This window comes from Lipotes vexillifer, unplaced genomic scaffold (assembly GCF_000442215.2).
Source record: "Lipotes vexillifer unplaced genomic scaffold, Lipotes_vexillifer_v1.1 scaffold2700, whole genome shotgun sequence".
NCBI lineage: Eukaryota > Metazoa > Chordata > Mammalia > Artiodactyla > Lipotidae > Lipotes > Lipotes vexillifer.
Genome location: NW_006773303.1, coordinates 287,621 through 306,655, shown reverse-complemented (window position 1 = coordinate 306,655; position 19,035 = coordinate 287,621). Strand labels below are relative to the sequence as shown.

The following is a 19,035-nucleotide window of genomic DNA, read 5'->3' as shown; positions in this document are numbered from 1 at the left end:
CTCTTTCCCCTCTGCTAGTCACCAGAATCGTAAACTCTTGGTACCCAAAGGAGCCCTCATGGCTGCCACCACCATCCTTAACAATGCCCTCCTCACCCGTTGTCTGTATCCATCCCCACCCTTTCCTCCCTCTTGGAGATGGAGGTGTCCCTCACTGTGCTCAGAACCAGGCCCGCCACCTGCACTCTGAACTCTATCCCCTCAGAACCTCGCTGTATCAAGGACCATCTCTCTCTGGTCCTGCTCCCCCCAGCCCCATCCCTGGAGGGACTTTTCCCCTCTACCTGTATCCCTGCTAAGGGCTTTTCTACTTAAAAAAAGCAAGGAAAGGGCTTCCCTGGTGGCGCAGTGGTTGAGAGTCCGCCTGCCGATGCAGGGGACACAGGTTCGTGCCCCGGTCGGGGAAGATCCCACATGCCACGGAGCTGCTGGGCCCGTGAGCCTGTGCTCCGCAACAGGAGAAGCCACAACAGTGAGAGGCCTGCGTATTGCAAAAAAAAAAAAAAAAAAGCAAGAAAGAAAGGAGGGAAAGAAGGGAGGGAGGGAGAGAGGGAAGGAGGGAGGGAAATTATCCTTGACACTTGACCCCTGACCCCTCTCTCTCCTCTTCCCAAAAAAGAGGTCACGTTCATTCTCAATTTTCACCTTATCCTACCTACTCCCACCCCAGCCACCAGCCGCGGAAATTTAAAACCACCTGTGATCAACTAAGAGCCGAATTTGGTAGATCTTTTCAAGCTTTCTCTTATCTGACCTCCCTGCAATATTGGACTGGACGCTACTGACTGGACGCTACTGATTCACTCCTGAATCCTTTTTATCTACCCACCACTTGTATCCATAGCCCTTAATCTTTTTGGTGGACCATGCACACTTTTGAGACTCTAAGGCACCATCACAGATTGCCAGCATCTCTCATATGCCTCAAGGGATTCATGTACTCAGGAAACCATCACAGAGGCCAGATTAAGAGCCTCGGCCTTGAAAGTTAGTATCCCTGGGACGGGTGCCTTAACCTCTTCTGAACAATCCCATCCACTCCCAGGGATGATGGCTCCTGGACCCACATCTCCCAACTCTCAGGAGAGTTTCAGACCCATGTTTCCAATTGCCACCTGGATGTCTCACCCAAGTCGCAAAGTCAGTAGGTTCCAAACGGAAGTCATTGTCTAACACCACCTTCCTGGCCTTCCTTCCTCTCTTAATCATTATCTGGTGGACAGCCTCACTGCCTCCAAAGCGAGAAAACTATGAGTCACCTGAAGTCCCCGGGGATGGTACTATAACCTGCCTCCCATGGTTGTTATGAGCCTAAATAATGTGATATGTGTTATGAGCCTAAATAATGTGATATGTGTAAAGCAGGATCATGCCTGGCACATCATAGGTATTCAGTAATTGTTAATTATTGTGGTTGCTATTCTTCCTTGTTCTTTCCCCTTATATCCAATTAGACACCAAGACCTAGCTTCTAACTTCTAAATTTCCCTTGAGTCTATTTTCTTCCCTGTTTTTCTGCGGATTCTCCCCTAGTCCAGGCATTCACGTCACTTGCCTAGATGATGGCAGTAATCTCCATTCTTGTCCCTTCCAAGACATACAGCTATAGGATAGTCTTGCCAAAATGCAATTCTGACCATGACACTTCCCTGCTTCAAGCTTCAATGTCTTCCCAGTAGCCCACAGCTGCTGGTGCATCCCTAGGGAACTTGTTATAAATAGACGCTCAGACCCCAACCCCCTGCAGACGTGGGTGGTACCTTGGCACATGTGATCATAGCACATTTCCTAATGTATCTGGTGCAAAATAAAATTGAGAAGCAAGGAAGGAAAAACTCTACAAGGCCTGCAAGGTCCTCCTTGACCCAGCCCTCAGCAACCTTTCCCATTTCATCTTCTGCCTCTTCCTTTTCTCTGTTACCCATTGACTCTTTACATATTCGACAAGTATTTATTGAGCACCTAATAAGTGCAGGCACAAAGGACATAAGGGTGAGCAAAATAGACATGGCCCCTGGAGCTTATAATCTAGTTGGAGAGAATGATAGTAACCTAATAATCACACTCATGAAAATGTAAATATAAACTGCTATACATTATTTTAACAAGAGGAACACAATCCTAAGACAGTATATTGTAGAGCAGCCTGACCTAAATTTGAAGGAGTTAGGGAAACTTCCCTAAGGAAGCAATACTTGAACTGAGATATGAGAGATGAGTAAATTAATAGAAAAGGCTGAATAAGGAGAAGGGAGGGATCTAGTTATAGAGAATTGCATGTGCAAAGGCCCCGGGTAAGCAGGAGTACAACGTGTTCCACAAACAGAAAGAAGGTCAGTGTAGCCATATTAAGAGGGAGAAAAGGTACAGAGGAAGACTGCAGAGGTTGAGAGGGCCAGACCATGCAGGGCTTCATCAGCCACTTTAAGATTTGGGGTCTTTACCCTAAGAACAATTGGACCTAGTTAGATCTAATTAGCTTTAGAGGGGTGACTTCATGTGTGTGTGTGGTTTTTTTAATCGTGCCTGCTTGCCATGTGGAGAGCACATTAGACCAAAGTGGATTCAAGCACATCAGTAAACTAAGAGAGTAGGCTAAGCAAGAGATAATACAATGATAACTTAGACTAGGGTGATGATTATAGAGCTAGAGAGGAGCTGAAAGATTCAAGAGTCATTTAGGAGGTAAAATGGGCAAGATTTGATAATGGGCTGATATGGCGGTGGAGGGTGGGAAGTGTCAAGGATGACAACCCAGTTTTTGCCTTAGACACCTCTTTGGATGGTGATGCCATTCCATGAGAAGGGGAAAATTAGAAGAAGGTCACACGAATATCAGACAAAATGGACTTCAAAACAAAGAATATATCTGGGATATGGAGGGACATTGCAGAATGACAAAGGGGCCAATTCATCAGGAAGTGGTAAGAATCCTAAATGTGTATGCACCCAACGACAGAGTTTTTAAAAACATAAAATAGGGCTTCCCTGGTGGCGCAGTGCTTGAGAGTCCGCCTGCCGATGCAGGAGACGCGGGTTCGTGCCCCGTTTCGGGAAGATCCCACATGCCGCGGAGCGGCTGGGCCCGTGAGCCATGGCCGCTGAGCCTGCGCGTCCGGAGCCTGTGCTCCGCAAATGGGAGAGGCCACAACAGTGAGAGGCCCGCATAACGCAAGAAAAAAAAAAAAAAAAAAACATAAAATAGAGGGACTTCTCTGGTTGTCCAGTGGCTAAGACTCCAAGCTCCCAGTGCAGGGCGACTGGGTTCGATCTCTAGTCAGGGAACTAGATACCGCGTGCTGCAACTAAGAGCCCACATGCCGCATCTAAGAGCTCACACTCAGCAACAAAAATCCCACATGCCACAGTTAAGACACGGTGCAGCCAAATAAATTAATTAATTAATTTAAAAAAACATAAAATAGAAATTAAAAGAACTGAAAGGAGAAGTAAATTAATCCAAAATTATGCTTGGAGGACTCAATATTCCTTTCTCAATAATTAATAAGACAAATAGAAAATCAGTAAAGGGCTTCTCTGGTGGCGCAGTGGTTGAGAGTCCGCCTGCCGATGCAGGGGACATGGGTTCTTGCCCCGGTCTGGGAAGATCCCACATGCCACGGAGCGGCTGGGCCCGTGAGCCATGGCTGCTGAGCCTGCGCGTCCGGAGCCTGTGCTCCGCAACGGGAGAGGCCACAGCAGTGAGAGGCCTGCGTACCACAAAAAAAAGGAACTCACAAGGAAATTTAGAAAATACTTTATATTAGTTAAACATTTTGGGACACAGATAAAGCAGTGCATAGAGTGAAATTTATAGCGTTAAATACTTACATATTTTTTTAAAGCCTTGAAATAAAAATCTAAGCTTCCAAGTTAAGAAATTAGAAAAGAAAAGCAAATTAAAACCAAAGTAAGAAGCAAGGGGAAGGCAGGAAATAATAAGCGTGAGAGCAGAAATCAAAAACCTTGAAAATAGAAAAACAGTAGAGGAAACCAGTGACACCAAAAGCTGATTCTTTGGAAGATCACAAATATTGGTAAAACCTACACCAGGGAAAAGAGAAAAAGAGAGAGAGAAGACACAAACTACCAATATCAGCAATGAAAGAGGGGATTACAGACCCTGTAGATATTAAGAGGATAATAAGGGAATATTGCTACCTATAAATCTGACAACTTAGATGAAATGAACAAATTCCTTTAAAAACATAAACCTACCAAAGCTCATGCAAAAGCATTAGAAAACCTAAATAGTTCTATATCTATTAAAGAAGCTGAATTCTTAGTTAAAAACCTTCCACAAAGAAAATTCTAGACCCAGATTACTTCATTAATGAATTCTACCAAACACTTAAGGAAGAAATAATATCAGTTCTACACAATTCTTCCAGAAAATGGAAGAAGAGGAAACTGTTCCTAACTCATTTTATAAAGTCAGCTTTGCTCTGATACCAATGCCCGACAAAAACAATACAAGTGGGGCTTCCCTCGCGGCGCAGTGGTTGAGGGTCCGCCTGCCGATGCAGGGGACACGGGTTGGTGCCCCTGTCCGGGAAGATCCCACATGCCACGGAGCGGCTGGGCCCGTGAGCCATGGCTGCTGAGCCTGCGCGTCCGGAGCCTGTGCTCCGCAACGGGAGAGGCCACAACAGTGAGAGGCCCGCGTACCGCAAAAAAAAAAAAAGATTTTGAGGAGATGAGGAAGGCTGGTATGTTTCAGAGTACAAAGTGATTTTGGAATATAAAGAATTTCTTTGGGTTGAGTTCCATGGAAGTTTGTCACTTACCTATGTTCCTGAACTATGAACTACTAATATCTGGGCTAAGGAATAGTTTCTCATGATAAATAAACGATTAACAACAACAACAAATATCTAAAACCATAAATCTTCTAGAAGAAAACAGAAAAAAAAATCTTTGTGACTTTCACATAAGCAAAGATTTCTCAAATACAGCACCAGGGCATGATCCTTAAAGTAAAAACTTGATAAAATGGACTTCTGCAAAATCAATAGCTTCTCCACAAGAGACACCATTAAGAAAATGGAAATACAACTACAGACTGGAAGAAAATAGTTGTAAATCACATATATGATGAAAAACTTAAATCTAGATATATTTTTTAAAACTCTCAAAAATAAATAATAAAAACAACACAATATTTTTAAATTTTATTTTTTTCTTGAAGTATAGTATATTTACAATGTTGTGCCTGTCTCTGCTGTACAGCAAAGTGACTCACTTATATACATAGCGACATTCTTTTTTTATATATTCTTTTCCATTATGGTTTATCACAGGAGATTGAAAATAGTTCCCTGTGCTATACAGTAGAACCTTGTTTATCCATCCTATATGTAATAGTTTATATCTGCTAATCCGACACTCCCAGTCCTTCCCTCCCCCAGCCCCTACCCCCTTGGCAACCACAAGTCTGATCTCTATGTCTGTGAGCCTGTTTCTGTTTTGTAAATAGGTTCATTTTGCCATATTTTTGATTCCACATATAAGTGATATCATACAGTATTTGTCTTTCTCTTTCTGACTTACTTCACTCAGTATGATAATCTCTAGTTTCATCCATGTTGCTGCAAATGGTAATTATTTCGTTCTTTTTTATGGCTGAGTAGTATTCCGTTGTGCATATGTACCACATCTTTTTTTTTTTTTTTTTTTTTCCTTGCGTTATGCGGGCCTCTCACTGTCGTGGCCTCTCCCATTTGCGGAGCACAGGCTCCGGACGCGCAGGCTCAGTGGCCATGGCTCACGGGCCCAGCCGCTCCGCGGCATGTGGGATCTTCCCGAAACGGGGCACGAACCCGCGTCTCCTGCATCGGCAGGCGGACTCTCAAGCACTGTGCCACCAGGGAAGCCCTGTACCACATCTTTATCCATTCATCTGTTGATGGACGTTTAGGTTGTTTCCATGTTTCAGCTATTATGAATAGTGCTGCTATGAACATAGGGGTGCATGTCTTTTTGAATTATAGTTTTGTCTGGTTATATGCCCAGGAGTGGGATTGCCGGACCATATGGTAGTTCTATTTTTAGTTTTCTGAGGAACCTCCACACTGTTTTCCGTTGTGGCTGCACCAACTTACATTCCCACCAACAGTGCAGGAGGTTTCCCTTTTCTCCACACCCTCTCCAGCTTTTGTTATTTGTAGACTTTTTAATGATGGCCATTCTGACCAGTGTGAGGTGGTACCTCATTGTAGTTTTGATTCACATTTCTCTAATAATTAGTGATGTTGAGCATCTTTTCATGTGCCTACTGGCTATCTGTATGTCTTCTTTGGAGAAATGTCTATTAAGGTCTTCTGTCCATTTTTTGATTGGGTTATTTGTTTTTTTGTTGAGTTGTATGAGCTGTTTGTACATTTTGGAGATTAAGCCCTCTTCTGTCTTATCATTTGCAAATGTCTTCTCCCATTGCGTAGGTTGTCTTTTCATTTTTTTATGGACAACCCAATATTTTTTAATGGGCAAAAGATTTGCACTGACACTTCAGCAAAGAAGAGATACAGATGGCAACAAAAGCACACAAAACAGATGCTCAACATCATTAGTCATTACGAAAATACAAATTAAAACCACAATGAGATATTACTATGCACCCACCAGTAAAGCTATAATTTAAAAAAAGAAAAACAATAGAAAGTGCTGGTGAGGGTGAAGAGCAATTGGAACCCTCATACATTACTGGTGGGAATGCAAAATGGTACAGTTACTTTAGAAAATAGTTTGAACACAATATTATAAATTAACTAAACTTCAATTGAAAAAAAGTTTGACAGTTTCTTATAAAGTTAAACATACACTTATCATACAACACACCATCCCATTCCTAGCTATTTTATCCAAGAAAAATGAAAACTTATATCCACACAAAGAACTGTGCACAAATATGTATAACACCTTTATTCATAATTATTAAAAACTGGAAACAACTCAAATATCCACGTACTGGCGAATGAATAAACTAATTGTGATACTGCCATACAGTAGAATACTATACAGCAATAAAGAGGAACAAACTGCTGGTACATGCAATAACATGGGTGAAACACAAAAGCATTATGCTAAGTGAAAGAAGTCAGAGACAAAAGGTAACGTAGTCTATGATTCAATCTACGCGGCATTCTGAAAAAGGAAAAATCATTGGGGCAGATTGATGGTTGCCAGAGCTGGGGGTGGGTGAGGGAGATTGACTATGAAGGAATGCAATAGGACTTTCTGAGGTGATTAAATGTTTTCTATCTTGATTTATGGTGGCAGGTCTACAACTGTATCCATGTGTCCAAACCCATTGAACCGTATCCCTGAAAAGAGTGAACATTTCTCTATGTAAATTGTACCTCAATAAATCTGAATTTTTTAAAAGAAAAAAAAAAAGATGCAGGAAGAGCCAGCCTTACATCTAATAAGCTTGACTTCTTTGGGAATTCCCCAGCAGTCCAGTGGTTAGGAGACCACTCTTTCACCACCAAGGGCACAGGTTCAACCCCTGGTCTGGGAACTAAGATCCCACAAGCTGCACGGCACAGCCAAAAAAATTTTTAAATAAAAAAAGATTTCTTTGAAAACTCCAACTGGGGGCAATACCCAGTGACGGGCAGGAGGTACATATCTGAAACTCAGAGGAGGGGACTCTGTTGGATACTGTAACAGATCACAATACCGTTCTATCTGTAAAGACTTCTCCTTGACCCCCTTGTCTCTCTAACAAGTTCTTGTTCATTTTTTTGAAGCTCTGCCAGAGCATTCCCTCCTTCTTGAGGTTCTCCACGATCCCAACCCTTCCACCTAAAATGTGAGCTCCGCAAGAACAACAACCTTATCTGGCTTTTCTTTGCTGTATCCCCAGAGCCTAGAACATGGCTGGCACATATCAGCTGCCTTACAAATTGTTAATGAATGGATGAATTATTCCCTCCTCTGATACTACTTTAGAACTTTTCATAGCACCTATCACACTGTATTTTTTTGGTCCGGTTATCTGTCCCCTCTAATAATCATCTCCTTGATTATTATTGTTTATTTTTATTTATCTCTGTATCCCCAGCTCACTGTAGAACTGAACCAAACTGAGAGACTTGAACCTCCATGCTGATGATTATTGCAGCAGAAGAAGGCAGGGGAGTACCTGCTATGCTCCAGGCCCTATCATGCACATTTAATTCCTGCAACAACAGATGAGGAAACTGTAGCTCAGAGAAGCTTACTAGCTTGGGCACCCAACTTGAACGAGGTCACTCAGCAGGCAAACAACAGAGCTAGAACACAGACCCAGATCTGCGTGACTCCAAAATCTATGCTCTTTTCCTATCCTTTCTTTTCCTTAAGATCCTTAACTCTACGATTTTCAGCCACCCTTAAATGATATCATCTGCTCTGACCCCAAACTCCGACAATCTCCTCTCTGACATGCCACATCTCGTGCTCCCTTGTTTTCTAGACTGCAGTGCCATCCATCATGTCAGCTCCCAAGCCCTGGACTCCTATTCCTCTGAGGTCTTCCTGTTGTCTTTGCTTTCCCACTCAACCCACCCCAAGAGTCTATTTCAACAATGTTGTAAAACTAGATTCCTTTGCCTCTGAGTTTCCACCACTCCCTCCCACTCATCTCTCAGCAAGAGATTCCCCCAGGATAGAGATTCTCATGTGGTTGGTTTCATCATGGAGCCATGCTGTGTGACCTTCACTGGGACCTCAGAACCATTCACATAGCCTCAGGCACCATGGGTAGACCATGTTATCTCATCACGTGTGCCGCAGGCTCCTTCTGCCTCTGTCCTCCTCTCCCCATTGGTAGAGAGGCAGAAGCATGTAGAGGTTACTGTATGACAAATCCCAGGTCTGCCACCTCCTAGCACTAGCACTCTTCCGGTTCCCGCTGAAATGTCACTTCCCCTAGGCTCTTAGGCTGAGTTAGCAGTTGCTGCTATGGGCTTCCATTGGGCCCTGGACTTGCCCTGGCCCAGCACCAACCTCACTCCATTGTCATTGCTTGTTTAATCACTCATCATCCTGGCTAAACAGTACCATCCTGAGGACACCTTCCATCAACCTTGCTACCTACAACAGGGTATCACCCCATTTTCTCCTTCCCTTCCCTGACAAACCCTTTTTTTTAATTTTTAATTTTTTTTTTTTTTTTTTTTTTTTGCCGTGCCATGCGGCTTTCAGGATGTTAGTTCTCCGACCGGCGATCGAACCCATGCTCCCAGCAGTGGAAGCATGGAGTCCTAACCACTGGACCACCAGGAAATTCCCTAAACTTTTTTTTTCTTTTTTTTCCTTTTTTTTTTTTTTTGGCCACAACACACGGCTTGTGGGATCTTAGCAAGGACTGAACCCGAACCCTCAGCCGTGAGAGCACAGAGTCCTAACCACTGGACCGCGAGGGCATTCCCCCAAACTTCGTAAAAGAAAAGTTTACATTCTGCTTCCACTTAGCACTAACCACTGACTCCTTGGCCTTTCAGCATCTGGCTTTGGTCTCCATCACTTTACTGGAAGTGCCCTGCTTGTCCACAGCCTCCGTGATCTCTGTGTGTATCTGCCCCTCCTTGAAATTTCTTCTCCTTGGCTTTCATGACAGCCCTCTCTCCTGGTCTCTTTTGGGAGCTGGCAGGAGTCTGGACCTCCTCTCCTCTCTTTTCCCTCTGTCTCTTCCTCCTCTTCTTGCCTTGGGTCCCTCTATGCAGATTCTGCCCACTTTTTTTGTCTGATCTTTTTCCTTAGGCCATCTCATCCACACCAGGGTTTCCCCCAGATCCTCTAGGGGGATGGCTCCAGACAGGGCTACCGCATCTGCCTGTGCAGGTCGGTCAGTGCACAGGCCAAGGAGACAAGGAGGAGGCTGACTTTGTCCAGTTTTTGCCAAGGCCCTGAGGGCTAGCCTTGGCTCCACAAGCTGCATTCCATACCCCATGCCTCTCTCAAGCTGTAGCCTTGCCTGTCTAGCTGCTCACAGGACAGTTTCCCCAGACATTGCTAGTAGATCTGCCTAGTTCAAAGCCAAAAGGAGAGAGACTGGTAGAGACGTGACCATTGATGGGATGATTTTGAGATGGTTTTTCAGCTACTCTACTTTTCCATTTCACCCCCTTTTCCATAGACTCAGTTTTAGCTGCCCCTGCCCTGTGCCCAAACTGAAAGTAAAGAAATAGTGATGAGGAGGGAGCAGAAGGCTAGAGGGTAGTGAGAGCAAAATAAGGGACCTGGGAAGGAAAAGAGTAGATGGGGGCAAACCAGACAAGAGAGGAAATGAACTGACTTCTTCAGCTGTCAAAGCCTTTCCAGGCAGATTGTCTCATTTGATTCTCATGAAAGCTCTCGGAGTAGATGTAACTATTATCCTTATTCTACAGCTGAGGAGACCAAGGCAAGTAAATTTGCCCAAGGTCACCCAGCCAGCAGTGGGGCCTTGAACCCAGGTCTTTTGACACCAAGCGCCACACTCATCCCTGTGCACCACACACCTCTTGGCAGATTGGAAAGAGGTGATGGGCTGGGGGATGACATTGAGGTAACGGGGTTGTACCAGAGGAGGGACCAGGAGTACCAGGGTCAGAAGGGGGAAGGGGAAGGGGTCATAAGAATAGGAGAGGCCATGCCTGGTGGGTGAGAGCTGGCTTTGCCAGAGGAGACTGCAGGGGACCCCAGGGAGCTGAGGGGACTCTGGAAGGGCCAGATTTCCTGGAATCCTCTCTGAGCTTTATCGCTGGAGATTCCTGGGCAGCTACATGTTCTTCATGATCTTTCCTTCCTTTATCCCCGGAAAGTAACCCAGGATACAAACCCAGCTGAAGCAATGATATAAAAGTACCAGAACATTCTTTGACCTTCTCAACCCTGGGGGAAAGGGCCTGGCCCGAACCCTCAGAACCCCTCCTCCAGTCTACAATAGACAGGCAGGTCCAGGGTCTCCAAATGGGGCAGGGACACTTCCAGAGACATTCCCAAAAGTCTTGAGTGATTCAGACTGGGCCTGGCTCCCAACCCAGCTGCCACCCCCCATCATCCCACCTGCCTCCACAGCCTACCTAACCACACTCCTCGGCCCCCCCTTTCATTAATTGTTTAAAGCAAAATCATTTATGGAGCTCCCGCTACATGCCAGACTCAGGGCTGAGCAAGAGGAATTCCCACTCAGCCCCCAGACTCCTTTCCCTCGGGTCTCGCCCCATTCCTCCCTCTGTGTGTTCTCTTCCTCGGAGGCTCTGCCCCTAATTCAGTAGCCCTTGGCACGCTGGGCCCTGCCCTGAGGGGAGCTGAGGGGAGCCTCCCAGGCCAACCTCTCACCCGCCTTGCTGCCCCCTACTGTTCCCACCAAAAAGACCTCTCACTGCCCCCAAGACACCCACACCTTTGGAAGGTCCTTTCCGGAGTCGTTCTCAATCCTTCAATCCTTGGAGACGATGATGAGAATCCGACTCCCGCCCCCGTCCTCCCCCGCCCCCTGCTGTCTGGTCTATAGACCCCAACCATCACACTTCAGTTGCTATTCTAAACAACCCCCTCCTCAGGGTTGGATACAAAATTTACAGACTAAATGATAAAGCAAAGCCTAAAGGGCTCTAGGCCCCCATGATCCCCCAATCCCTTAATCTCCCCACTATCTAGTTCTCCCAGGGCTGTGGCTCCAGCTCTCCAAGGGAGAATGTAGGGAAGGGGGAGGAAAGAGCTGACCCGCCCCCTCTTATCGGGGTCATCTCCGAGTTTACTCAGTAGTTAAACCTGTCTCTCAGGTTCCCAGCTCCCCCTCAGCAGGACACCGGAACACAGGGCAGCATGGGGGTGGGGGACCATTTCCCCTCCTTCAGGACCCCCCTCTGCTGGGCTCCTTTACTGACTCGCCTTCTCATCTATCTTTGTTCCGGCCTCTCACCGGGACCCTTCCTGTTCCTCCTACTCCAGGGACCGGCCTCACCATCGCCCATCCCACCACCACCCCAGAGCCCCAGTGCTAGGAACCTGGGGGCCCGAAACTCCCCCCTCACACCCCCCTCCCCAGCTCTCCCAGAGGCTCTCAGAAGAGTGAAAAGGCCCTGAACCACAGAGGAATCTGGATGTAGTGGAAAAGGGCAGGCTGGTGCTGGAAACCTGAGGTCAGTATTTGCCCCATGCTGCAAGAGGTCAGGAATGTGGCCACTAACATCAGCTATGGGAGATAAGACCTGGCTGGCAGCTCTCTCCTCCTCCAGCCCCAGACAGTGCCTCCCTCCCCAGGCCCCAAACTGTCCCAAGCTGTTGGAGTGGGGCAGAAGTCAGAGAAAGACCTGGAAAGGAGTTTAGATAAGAATCCTTAGATCTGGGCCTGATGCCTGTTGGAATTCAAAGTCCCCCAGGGGTGTTAAGTGACTTAGAAAGAGCCCTTATATCATGGAGACATCTTTACAATTACACTGACCCCTTCACAGCTGCCCCCTTGGAGATTTACTCCCCAGCAAGTAGTTAGCATTTGTTCAGTAAATAAGTGAGTAATAATTAACATTCATATCAATTACCACCCAAGGAGATAGACTGGACAGGCTTTCTTCTCCTTTTACCAGTGAAGAAACTGAAGTGCAGAGTTAAGTGACTTCCTCAAGGTCACACAGCTGGCAAAGCCCACAAACTGGCTGACTTCAAGTTTAGCAAAAACAGCAAAGGCAATACATCACATATGTAACCTCTACACCTTATTGTGCAATCCTGCACAACATGACAATTCTGGAACTTCATGGGGGAATGTGAAGGTGACTGGCTGGCACTTCTAAGCTCCCAGAAATCTTCCATGCAAAACGAGTGGGCATTCATTTGTATGCTAATTTGCATCCCATTTGCCTTTTGACCTTCAGCAGGCCCTGACCCTCCCCTGGCCAGCTCCCACCCTGACCTGCTCCTAGCCAGCTCCCTTTGGGTGCTGAGGGGCTTTCCCCACCAGAAGGTGCCAGGCCTGGGATGATCCAGGGCCAAGCCCCTCATCTGAACAGTACCTCCCCTCTGTCTGGTCCATTGACCTAGCTACTCCTGGGGCCCCTCCTCTTCCCATTCCTCCTCTCCCATCTGCCTTCACCTCTTCAGTTCAGTTGGCAGCTCGATAAGAATCAATATGTCCTCCCCAGAGCAAAGAGCACAGACAGGTGTGTAATGCCAGGCCCTGCCAGACAAATGAGCTGCTGGTGCCAACAGACTTGAACGCCCAGTACCTCAGGATTCCTCCAGCTCATTCAGCAGAGGGTCACCATCCAGCTTCAGGGGTGAAGGGAGCAGGAGGAACTTCCCTACGTCCATCCTTCTCACCCATATCCTGACATAAGCTTCCTGGAGGCGGCAGGCCCCTGGGGACAGGCTTGGGATCCAGAGAGCCTTTGGAGGAGAGGCAGGGGAAGGAGGGGACCTGCAGAACAGTCCTAGTAAGGAGGGAGAAAGGGCTGGCCACCAGTGCTGAGTCTCAGCCAGAATGTTTGGAGGTGTGCGTGTCTGTCCTCTCAGGCTCCATAACAAATGGGACACATGACAGTCTCCATGCGGGATTATTGGTCTCTTTCCACTGCTGCTCTCCCAGCAACTAGAACAGGGCCTGATGCACAGTAGGTGCCCAACAAATATTTGTCGAACTGTAAGTGCTCAGAAATATTTGTTTACCCAGGTTGTGGGTAAGGCTGATACCCAGGTGTGTAGAGGTGAGGACTCCTGTTCAAACCACAGAGTGCTCAAGGAAGGCCAGGCCTCCGTGGCAGTGGGCTGAGGGATGGGGAGGGGGTGGGAAGGTTCAGAGTGAACATCTGTGGGTAATTGACAACACACGTGCATAGGATAGGGGCTGAGTGTGTGCTAGGAAACAAGGGCAGGAGGGCACGATTGGGAACCAAGTGTGTGTGTGTGGGGGGGGGGTGTCGAGTGTAAACCAGCAGACTTGAGGCTCAGAATCGCGTTTCTCTTCCTCTTCTCCAGCCCCCAACTTTTCTTCCCCAGGACTCCTAGGGCTCCGGGATTCCCCAAGATGCCCCCTGCAGGTGGGAACTTGGGCTGCAGCTGAGGACAACGACGGAGACTCACACCCGACCCCGACACTCATCCCCCAAATTCTCAGCCAGGCCTGTACCTCCCCTACCTGGGGGAGGGGGGGTACCATGACGTCATTTCCTGCCCTGAAGTCCCAGCTGCCAGAGCCAACTTCACCTGCTGCCCACGGTTGTCCCGGCCCCACCCACTCACCGCCACCCTGGGGGCTGGAGGGTGACCTTGGCAGGGCGGCGCTGAGGGGGCGGGGAAAGGCTGGGGAGGGTCAGGAACCGGAGGCGCAGAGTCCCCGCGGTCCACCTGTGGCGCAGGCTTCCGCGCTTCCGCGGCGACTCTGGTGGCGGAGGCGGGGCCTGTCGGGGGTGGGGGGGGCGGGTTCCCACCCGAACCCACCCCCTCCCTGAGAGCTACCCGCCCACCCACCCCCTCCCTGAGAGCTATAACTTGAGTTGCGGACCTCACACACTCCACGGCCCAGCACCTGAGTCCTGGCCTCGCTCTTTCGTCGCGGAACAAACATGAGCTTCAGCGCCCAGTCCACTTTCTCCAGCTACCGGTCCCTGGGCTCCGCGCAGTCACCTGGCCACGGGGTCCGACCGGTCAGCAGCGCTGCCAGCGTCTATGCAGGCGCCGGGGGCTCGGGCTCCCGGATCTCCGTGTCCCGCTCCACCAGCGTCCGGGGCGGCTGGGGGTCCGGGAACCTGGGCGCCGGGATGGCCGGGGGTCTGGTGGGTGTAGGGGGCATCCAGGGCGAGAAGGAGACCATGCAAGACCTGAATGACCGCCTGGCCTCCTACCTGGAGAGGGTGAGGAGCCTGGAGGCCGATAATAGGAGACTGGAGAGCAAAATCCGGGAACACTTGGAGAAGAAGGGACCCCAGGTCAGAGACTGGGGGCACTACTTGAAGACCATCGAGGACCTGAGGGCTCAGGTAAGGGGGCATGGAGGGAGCAGCCCCAACTCCCAGCCACGTTTGACCCTCCAGTTATCCACTCCCCTCTTCCTCTCCCTCCCCCAAGGATAGGAATTTTAGTAGGGTGGGGTGCATGCACTCCTTCCCCTTATCTATCTCCCGCCCCGCCCCCAACTCCACCCGCAGAGGGTTAGGAATGCCCCGAATACCCATAGACATCGCCCCTGGTCACAGGGACCCCAAGAGTGGTGAATGGGCACAGGAGGGCCCTTCCCCAGGACAGAGTGGGAAGAGGACGGGGGAGCTTCGCAGAGGAGTGGACAGCATAGAGGGAGGTGACACAAGGCTCATAAAGAGGGCCCAGACACTCTGGCTTCTGGTGGAGGGAGAGGGGACAATTGGAGGGGTTAAGCGGATGTGGCTATAAGGCTGAGTCATCTGGGAGTAAAGAGGAGGCCCACCGGTGGGGCGGGGCATGCTGAGCAGGTGCACTGGGAAAAATGCTGGGAGAGGGCCAGGGAGAGGGCGTTTAGTAACTGCTCACTTCCAGGCTGGCCAGCCAGCAGAGGCCTAGAAGGAAGGGCAGCAGGAGACTGGGAACGCTGGGATTTGAGACTCCAGGAAAGGAGCGAATAGTGTGAGGGGGCACAGGTAGAAGGGGATAGGTATACAAGGAAAGCCTCTGGTTATTCCAGGGACTAGGAAGGTTTTTTCACTGAGACACATGACACCCTCCACACACTCAGCCCACCCCATCACTGACTTCCCATTCATGGAGCAACCTCTCTCTACAATCCCCCCAGATTTTTGCAAGTTCTGTGGACAATGCCCGCATCGTTCTGCAGATTGATAATGCCCGTCTTGCTGCTGATGACTTCAGAGTCAAGTAAGGCTGGGGGCTAGGAAGCTCGGGTCTGTTAGGGGGATCTTGTTCAGCTGTGGGTAGAGCTGGGTGGATGAGAGTAAGGCTCCATCAGTTTATTCTTCACATAACCCAGTGTAAGAACACTGTCCCCCCAGTGCCAGGAACGGTGCTCAGAGGATTACTGCCTGATTCCTGAATCAGGTGGCTGGTTTGCAATGGGCATGGGGCTGCTCTTAGTAGGTGACGTGAGTTGAGAAGGTTCAGGATCAGAGACGGGGCCCTTCCAATCACCTCCACTCCCACAGGTATGAGACAGAGCTGGCCATGCGCCAGTCTGTGGAGAGTGACATCCACGGGCTCCGCAAGGTCATTGATGACACCAATGTCACCCGGCTGCAGCTGGAGACTGAGATCGAGGCTCTCAAGGAGGAGCTGCTGTTCATGAAGAAGAACCACGAGGAGGCAAGCAGGGGACCCTGGCCCCAAGCTAGGAACCAAGGGACCAAGAGGAGTCTGGGCCGGGGACTAGATGGAGCAGGCCGCCTGCCAGCCGCCTTGCAGGGGAGTTTAAAACTACCAGCCTGAGTGCTTCTTTATCAGACTGTTGCCACGCTTGGTGGGTCACCTGAATTAGAGCGTGATGAGGCCAAAAGGCCATGGGTGAGAGGATGAGATGAGGGGCACAGTGGAAACAGCTAGCAGTAGAAGTGAGACCTGATGGACGAGGTGAAGGAGGAAGGTACAAGGAGCAGGTTTGTAGATGGAGGGACAGGGTGAAGGGAGGAGAGAGAAACCACCACCTGTGAGTGACAAGCATGGCGTTGACAGCTGGCATTTTAGCCATCTGGAGTAGAAGGCCCAGAACTGGCAACGCCCAGAGAGCGAATCGAGAGATTCCCCTGTTCTGTTCTCCAACTGATCCTGTAGGCCTCCTGGAAGAGGCAGTCACAGATGAAGAGGCTTCCTGGAGCTCTGACCCTGAGCACCTCCTCACTTTTGTCCCTTTCTGCTTTAGGAAGTAAAGGGTCTACAAAACCAGATTGCCAACTCTGGGTTGACCGTGGAGTTGGATGCCCCCAAAGCTCAGGACCTCAGCAAGATCATGGCAGACATCCGGGCCCAGTATGATGAGCTGGCTCAGAAGAACCGAGAGGAGCTGGACAAGTACTGGTCCCAGCAGGTACACGAGGGAGAGGGATGGATGCCAGGCTAAGCACAAGAGGCACGAGGGTGCGGGAGGGAGGCCGACAGAGAAGGAGGGACCTGAGGACCATATCCCCCCCGCAGATTGAGGAGAGCACCACAGTGGTCACCTCGCAGACCGCTGAGATAGGAGCTGCTGAAATGACACTCACGGAGCTGAGACGCACCGTCCAGTCCCTGGAGATCGACCTGGACTCCATGAGAAACCTGGTGAGAGCCCTCAGTGCCTTTCGCTCAGAAAGAGTTGTTTCTCGCTGTATTTCCCACTGTTTCTACTCGCTACCCTAGTACCTGGCAAACAGTAGGCACTCAAAGTTTCAAAGAGGGCTAAAAGCTGCAGAGACTCTCCCTCCACCCTGTCTCACCCGGCCCTCTCCCTATGCCCCTGCAGAAGGCCAGCCTGGAGAACAGCCTGAGGGAAGTGGAGGCCCGCTATGCCATGCAGATGGAGCAGCTCAATGGGGTCCTCCTGCACCTGGAGTCAGAGCTGGCCCAGACCCGGGCGGAGGGGCAACGCCAGACCCAGGAGTACGAGGCCCTGCTGACCATCAAGGTCAAGCTGGAGGCTGAGATCAACACCTACCGCCGCCTCCTGGAAGATGGGGACGACTTCAAGTGAGTGGGGCTTTCCTCCTACCTGTATAAGCTGGGGTCAAGCTACCACTTCTCCCCAAAGCCTGAGCTTTTGTAAGCCTCCCATATGCCTGTTCACTGGTACCCACTGAGCACTGGGCTGGTGCTCTGCGCGTGCCCCGAGAAGAGAATAGACTAAATATTGCTCCTAGCCGTTCTCGGAGCACAGGTGGAATTTGGCCTTCAGTTTTCCTCTTATGGAGGAAGGAGCGAAGGGGAACTGGGACATGCAGGCAGGGATCGGGAGGCTTCTTTTCTCCACTTTCCTTGTTGCTCTTTTCTCTGCGGTGCTGTTTATAACTGGGGCTTTGTCTTCTGTTACAGTCTTGGTGACGCCGTGGACAGCAGCAACTCCATGCAAACCATCCAGAAGACCACCACCCTCAAGTTCGTGGACGGCAAAGTGGTGTCTGAGACCTCAGACACCAAAGTTCTGAGGCATTGAGTCAGAAGAAGCAGGGTGCCCTGGGGAGCAAGAGGCCAATAAAAGTTGAGATGTTACTGCATATCACTTTGTGTCTTCCGTGGCTGATTTCATACTGCGAGCGGCTGATTTCATACTGCGAGCGTACGAATGCACTGACTCCATAGTCCTATCTCTCTGATCAGGCAGAAATCACCTCTGAGCCCAGAGGTTTCATACGGGTTGGGGAGTGGGCAGAGGAAGGGTCTGGGTTCTTGGAAACACCTTCTCAGAGAAAAAGGGAGCCAGTAGATGTGATGGGCCAACGGCAGTGGGGAAAATTACAATAGAATTGTGAATCTTAACCTTAAAGAAAACTGATCATAAAGCCCCCACCTGACAGGTGCTCCTTAGTAGAAATCTGAGCCTGAGAAGGAAGTGGAGCCAAGGACAGAGGGCAAAGGAAAGGGGAAGAGGCGGGACCAGAGCACAACTGGCCCTCCCCATCCCTGCCACCCTGCATCTATGACCCACGGCCCAGTACTCCCCACACCCCCTTCCCACACTCAGCCCCAACTCAATGGTCCCCTATGCTCTGCTCATTCACTTAATTGAGAATGGGATATGAATTTTAGAGTCCTAGAGGTCTGGCTAGAATTGGAGTAAATGAGATCGTGGCAGGTGAAGGACTAGTCTACACCAGTGGTTCCCATCTAAGTAAGTGGTGCCCTTAAGTAACCATCCACTTGGGTAATAATGAACACTTCCAGTTCTGTGCTTTTGTGTGTGTGTGTGTGTGTGTGTGTGTGTAAGTGGTTTTCTTGTAAATAACTGCAATAATAATTATTATCCTGTTAATTGCTACTATGCATTGAAAGTTTGCTTCTTGCTTGGTCCTTTGCCAGGTTATTTCATGTAATGCTCATGATCATCCCAATGGAGTAGGTATTATCCCATTTTTTTTTTTACATCATATAGACATTATATATATATATATATTT

The 19,035-nt window shown here is 49.2% G+C and overlaps 2 protein-coding genes across 2 annotated transcripts in view; one reads left to right on the top strand and one right to left on the bottom strand.

The window, feature by feature from the left end:
• KRT8 (keratin 8) overlaps positions 1-15,030 on the bottom strand; it is a 41,687-nt gene extending 26,657 nt beyond the window's left edge. Inside the window, exons 1-2 of the mRNA XM_007448268.1 lie at positions 14,814-15,030; positions 13,972-13,973 (exon numbers count right to left, since the gene is read on the bottom strand). The gene's annotated coding sequence lies outside the window, so the exon portion shown is untranslated. The remainder of the gene's footprint in view (positions 1-13,971; positions 13,974-14,813) is intronic.
• On the top strand, positions 14,435-18,127 carry KRT18 (keratin 18). The gene is made up of 7 exons (XM_007448269.1): positions 14,435-14,948; positions 15,734-15,816; positions 16,101-16,257; positions 16,811-16,975; positions 17,083-17,208; positions 17,390-17,613; positions 17,956-18,127. The coding sequence occupies exons 1-7, from the start codon at positions 14,535-14,537 to the stop codon at positions 18,074-18,076; spliced, it is 1,290 nt and encodes a 429-aa protein (XP_007448331.1). The 5' UTR covers positions 14,435-14,534; the 3' UTR covers positions 18,077-18,127.
• The last annotated feature ends 908 nt before the right edge of the window (positions 18,128-19,035 follow it).